Raw genomic sequence first — 6,000 nt, forward strand, 5'->3', positions numbered from 1 at the left:
TCAGGGGCCCCTAGAAGACTTGATGACTTTCTCAAGGGCTGAGTCAGGGTCTGCCTTGTCTCTAGACCCCCAGCGCCAGTGAAAACTCCAAGAAAGTTCCATTTCTACAAATAACAGTTCTCCAGCTGTTTGCCCTGAAGCCGGATTGGTACAGCAACCCCCAAGTAGAAATCTGCCCCTCCTTCTTCTCTTAATAATAATGTGTTCCATCTCTTTTAAAAATAAGTTTCATCTTTAAATGATACTCAAAGGTTACACGAGATGGCCAGATTTTAATCCAGAAAATGTTCTGCGTATTTCTTCCGTTCTCAGAAACACACATGGAGACCTATGTCCTATCATTCCAGCCTCATCTGTGAATTCCACTCCCAACTTCCAGACTGCCCTCCAACCACTGTGGCGGCCGTGCTGGTCAAGGAACCCACCAGATATGCCTTTGCCTCAGGGCCTTTGTACGTGGCTGTCCTTCGGCCTGGAATGCTCTTCTGTAAATTTCAATCACTCCCTACCTCCTACAAATCTCCATTCAAATCTATTTTTTCAGTGAGGCCTGCCCTGACCATCCCATATAAAGTCACAAGTCTGTCCTACCCCCCTTACCCTGCTCTGTTTCTTTTTTCTTTTTTTCAAGATTGTATGTATTTATTTGACAGACAGGGATCACAAGTAGGCAGAGAGGCAGGCAGAGGGAGAGGGGAAAGCAGGCTCCCTGCTAAGCAGAGAGCCTGATGTGGGGCTCGATCCCAGGACCCTGAGATCATGACCTGAGCCAAAGGCAGAGGCTTAACCCACTGAGCCACCCAGGTGCCCCTTCCCTGCTCTGTTTCTTTCCATATCACCTATCAGCTCCTAACATATCAGACGATTCACTTATTTGTCATTTTTTGTCTGTTGTCTAGCTCTCCATGAGAATGTGCACTCCATGAGGACACAAACTTTGGTCTGTTTTGTTCACTGCTCTATTCCCAGCACCGAGGAACAGGACCTGGCAAGTTGGAGGTGACCAACACATGTCAAAGAAAGACATTTGTTGAACAAAGGGATCAATAAAATATTTGTGGAGTGCCTATATGGGGTAATACGTATCTTGGTCCTTAGTAGCTCAGGAACAAATCCAACATTGTCCCTGTGAGTTTTTTAATCTTGGCCAGTAACTTAACTCCTGGGCCTCAGGCTCCTCATCTGTAAAACGGGGATGAGACTATCTCATGGGGTTGTTCTGATTGCTACATTCATTAATATAAGGAAAACACTTAGAACAGTGTCTGCAAATACAAAAGATATTACCAATTATTTGTGCCCTTGAGGTAGAGCCTTCACCCGGTTTTTCTACCTGTCCTTCTTCTTCTTCTTTTTTTTTTTTTAAAGATTTTATTTATTTGACAGACAGAGATCACAAGTAGTCAGAGAGGCAGGCAGAGAGAGAGGAAGGGAAGCAGGCTTCCCGCTGAGCGGAGAGCCCGACGCGGGGCTCGACGCGGGGCTCGACGCGGGGCTCGACGCGGGGCTCGACGCGGGGCTCGACGCGGGGCTCGACGCGGGGCTCGACGCGGGGCTCGACGCGGGGCTCGATCCCAGGACCCTAGGATCATGATCTGAGCTGAAGGCAGAGGCTTTAACCCACTGAGCCACCCAGGCGCCCCTCTAACTGTCCTTCTTCTACGAGGTTTATTTCTCTTGGGGAACCAGCCTCTCCTGAGCTCTCAGTCCCGATGGTTTGCTTGGATCTGGCTCCTCCCCCTGGCCAGGCCAGCCAACCAGCTCGAGCCACTGTGATTGGTTGAGTGAAGGGCATGTGATTTGAGTTGGTCCAATGAGACTGTTTGCCTCTGGGATAAAGGCAAATTTGCCACTTAAACGAAGTTTTTAATGGTCAGACTCCTTGGTGTGCCCACTCTCTGTCCTCCCCCTCTCTGCTCTGGGCACACGGGCTTCCAGTCTGTTCCTTGAGCAAGACTTAATACCCCTCCCCCACAATCCTTCCGTTCTGAGTCCACTACCTGGAAGACAGGCCCTTCTGCCGGGCTAATCCCTACCCAGGTGCGCTCCGCTCAGACATCGCCTCTCTCTGTTCTCATGGCCGCTTTCATGCCTCCTCTCTGGTCCCCTTCATATCCCGATGCCACCCCTTTTATTTTTATTTTTAATTTTTTTAAGTAAAGTAGCCTTGTTTTATTACGTGCAGACTATATATAAACAAACGACCCACTCTGAAAACAGCAGGTTCTGGCTTTTCCCAGGGCCCTCGGAAACCTCTGGGAGACAGTTCCCTCCCCAGAGAGGGGTGCGTGCGTGCGTGCGTGTGTGTGATGGAGCCACACGCTCCTCTTTCCCTCTCTGGTCTAGGAGGAGGCATCTCCATCTTACTCCCCTGCAAGGAATCGAGGAAGGCTTGCCACTCTGCTGGGTAAAATCGCTGATAGACGTTGGTCTTACTCCGAATCTGTTTCCGGGTATGTTGACACTAATTCTTCTCACCCCGGGCCATAGCTTTATAGTCCTCCCCCCGGTTCTCCATCATGTAGTAGTGTATGTAGTCAGTGAAGTCTGGAGACAGCATGTTTGCTTTCTTTTCTGGGAGGCTGGCTTCTGCCTCCATGTCATTTACCCCATACAGCCTGATGCCACCTCTTTTAGCCGTGTGACCCTCAGTGAGTCATTTCCTCTATCTGAGTCCCAGTTTCCTCATCTGTAAAATGGGTTACTATTTATTGTGCAGGTTCCCTGCGAGCCTGGAGCCCCCTGAGGCTTGGCGTCTTGCCAGATGCCCAGTACAGAGCCTGATGTGGGCCAGGGGCGCTGTAGGGATTAGCGGAGTGAAGACACGAGCAGTCCAGGGTAGCCGTGGCCACCCAATCCTTGCCTTGCATGATGACGACCCTCTTGACTGCTTCCAGTCTGCTTACACCACAGCAGTCCCTGTGGGCTTGGTCAAAGGTATGTCTTGAAGAGAGGGGAGGCTCGATTAGGATTCTCCTACAGCTCCATTTTCAAGAGCCTCAACCCAACCAGCTCTATGCCTCTGGGCTCCTAGGGGAGGCAGGACTCACATCGAAGGAGGGGTCAGAGCGCCATGTCAACCCACAAGTTCACAGCACAGGTGAGGCCACTGAGATCCATAGAATGGGAGATGGCTGACCTAAAGTCACACACCAGACAGGGGCAGCTTCGGAGTGCTTTTGGATGAGGACGGTTCCGAGTAGTGGTGATCCCTGCCATGCTCTGCCCTCAAACACTCACAGACCCTTCTGCACAGACCCCGGGCTATGCACTTAGTAGATGTCATCTCTTATCTTTACCAACAGGCATTTTCTCATTTTACAGAATGGGACACTGAGGCTCAGAGTATGGTAATTAGTCACTCAAGGTCACTGTTGGTGGAGCCGAGATTCTGACCCAGGTTTCTGGACTCCAGAGTACTTCACTCAGGAAGGCACGAGAGAAAAGTGGTTAAGAGCACAGAATCTGGGGGCGCCTGGGTGGCTCAGTGGGTTAAGCCTCTGCCTTTGGCTCAGGTCATGATCTCAGGGTCCTGGGATTGAGCCCCGCATTGGGCTCTTTGCTCAGCGGGGAGCCTGCTTCCCTTCCTCTCTCTGCCTGCCTCTCTGCCTGCTTGTGGTCTCTGTCTGTCAAATAAATAATAAAATAAAAATCTTAAAAAAAAAAAAAAAGAGCACAGAATCTGGAATCGCAAAACCTGCATGAGAAGCCATACCATCTTTTTTTTAATAAAAGCTTGTTTCTCTTGGGGCGCTTGGCTGGCTCAGTTGGAAGAGCACATGACTCTTGATCTCAGGGTCATGAGTTCGAACTCCATGTTGGGTGTAGAAATCACTTAAATAAATAAAACTTTTTTTTTTTAGATTTTATTTTTAAGGGGCGCCTGGATGGCGGAGTCGGTTAAGCGTCCAACTCTTGGTTTCCACTCAGGTCATGATCTCGGGGATGTGAGACCCAGCCCCACATCAGCCTCTGTGCTCGGCGTGGAGTCCACTTGAGATTCTCTATCCCTTTCCCTCTCCCCTCCCGCTCATGCTCTCGTTCTCGCTCTCTGAAATAAATAAATAAATCTTTAAAAAAAAAGATTTTATTTTTAAGTACTCTCTACACCCAACATGGGGCTCAAACTTACAACCCCAAGGTCAAGAGTCATATTTTCTACTGACTGAACCACCCTGGTGCCCCTAAATAAATAAAATTAAAAAAAAAAAAACAACTTCTTTTTTTTCAGGGCTTAGTTTGTGTCACAAGGAACCCCATGCCATTTGCCGGTTAAAGTAGCAGTTAAAGTGGGACGCCTGGATGGCTCAGTCGGTTAAGCGTCTGCCTTTGGCTCAGGTCATCATCCTGGAGTCCCGGAGTCTGCCTCTCCCTCTCCCTTTGCCCCTCCCTCTTGCTCCGGCTCTCTCTCTCTCTCTTGCTCTCTCTCAAATAAATAAATAAAATATTTAAAAAAAAAAAGTTGCAGTTAAAGTTAAAGTCCCAGCTAGTTGTGTGTGTGTGTATGTGTGTGTGTCCTCCCTAACCCCCTGCTGGTGAGACCCCCACGTCAGAGCTGTTTGAATCCCTACTGCAAGCTGGTTGGGGGGGCACCTTTTCTTCCTGCCAGCCCCGTGTTTAGTCCAGGTCTCAGAGGTCAGGCCCTGTACTGGAGTCCCCAGAGCCCTAGCCGTGGTTACAGATGGTGTCTCAAGACCACTTTGTCCCCTGCTGGTCTCTGAGGTCTTTGCTCATCTGAAGTCAGGGTTGAGTTTGGTTCCAGAGCCCCAGTGTGTGGAGACCCCTGGCTGGCCCAAGGTCAGTGGTGTTCCACCCTTGAGGGAGCCTTGGGGACACATCTTATGTCCCCAGGGAGCTCTGCCTGACTTCCTTGGCCCCAGTCAGGTCCCAGGCACCCACCATGGCCCAGACCCCACACTAGCCACCCGGACTCCTGCAGGGCCCCCACTCACCATGCTTCATGTTGTCCTTCCACTCGCCCACATAGCAGTCACCATTGACCGCGTACACCTGGTGTCTCAGTCCGTTCTTCTGGGCTTTCCGGTCCCATCCCTTCCACAGGGGCTCCGACTTCTTCAAGCACTTGGAGATAGGCATGTTGCCTGCTTCTGTGGGGCCAGGGGCTGCTGGCAAAGGGTTGGGGACATCAGGGGCTCAGTGTACCCCTAGTAGTGCCAGGATCCTGGGGCTTCCTGGGGATGTGCTTGTCTGAGCCCAAATGACATGAGTCATGTATGTTCTGAGTCCCCGGGCAGATGAACAAGCAGCCCTTTGAGGGTGACCCTTCTGTGCTGGACTGACCCTTGCCTGTCACCTCCTTTGCATCTCTAGGGTCCTGCTGAGGTAGGTCTGATGACACAATTGCTTGGGAACCCAGGGAAACCAGTAGAAGAGGGGGTTTGTGATGGCGTCAGGAAGAAGCTGCCCCCCACCAGTGGTTGACAGTCATATAGTTAATAACGAGTATGACCAATCCGTGTGGATGCTGGCCTAAGGCTGGAGCTTTCTCTGGAGGCCCCAGTGCTGTGAACTGGGATCTACTGCAGGAGAGGAGCGGGTGGCCGGGATGGGGGGGATACCCAGGCCACTCTGGGCCCGCAGGTAGCCGCTACCACGCAGCCTACAGGGACACCTTCCAGTACCCAACACTGCAACCCCTTTGGTCCTGCCTTATCTGTTAGAGGGTGCTAGAAACATCCAGGGCCTGGCTTTAGAAGCTGTCAGGGAAGGGGTGTGTGGGTGGCTCAGTCAGTTGTTAAGTGTCTGTCTTCGGCTCAGGTCATGATCCCAGTCCTGGGATGGAGCCCAGCATCGGGCCCCTTGCTCAGCGGGAAGCCAGCTTCTCCCTCTCCCCCTCTCCCCCTCTCCCACTCCCCTTGCTTGCGTTCCATCTCTTGCTGTCTCTCCCTGTCTAATAAATAAGAAAAATCTTAAAAAAAAAAAAAAAAAGCTGTCAGGGGAGCCCACCAACTAGAGATACTGCCCATAGGGTGACCAACA

At 51.1% G+C, this 6,000-nt stretch overlaps 1 protein-coding gene across 1 annotated transcript in view; it reads right to left on the bottom strand.

Annotated features, from left to right (window-relative positions):
- MORN3 (MORN repeat containing 3) overlaps positions 1 to 5,097 on the bottom strand; it is a gene marked incomplete at its 5' end in the record, with an annotated part of 10,248 nt that extends 5,151 nt beyond the window's left edge. The window contains one exon of the mRNA XM_080821133.1: positions 4,953 to 5,097. Coding sequence (XP_080677259.1) covers positions 4,953 to 5,097 — 145 coding nt within the window. The remainder of the gene's footprint in view (positions 1 to 4,952) is intronic.
- Between the last annotated feature and the right edge of the window lie 903 nt (positions 5,098 to 6,000).

The sequence above is a fragment of the Martes martes genome (assembly GCF_963455335.1).
Source record: "Martes martes genome assembly, chromosome: 13".
In the NCBI taxonomy this organism is placed as follows: Eukaryota; Metazoa; Chordata; class Mammalia; order Carnivora; family Mustelidae; genus Martes; species Martes martes.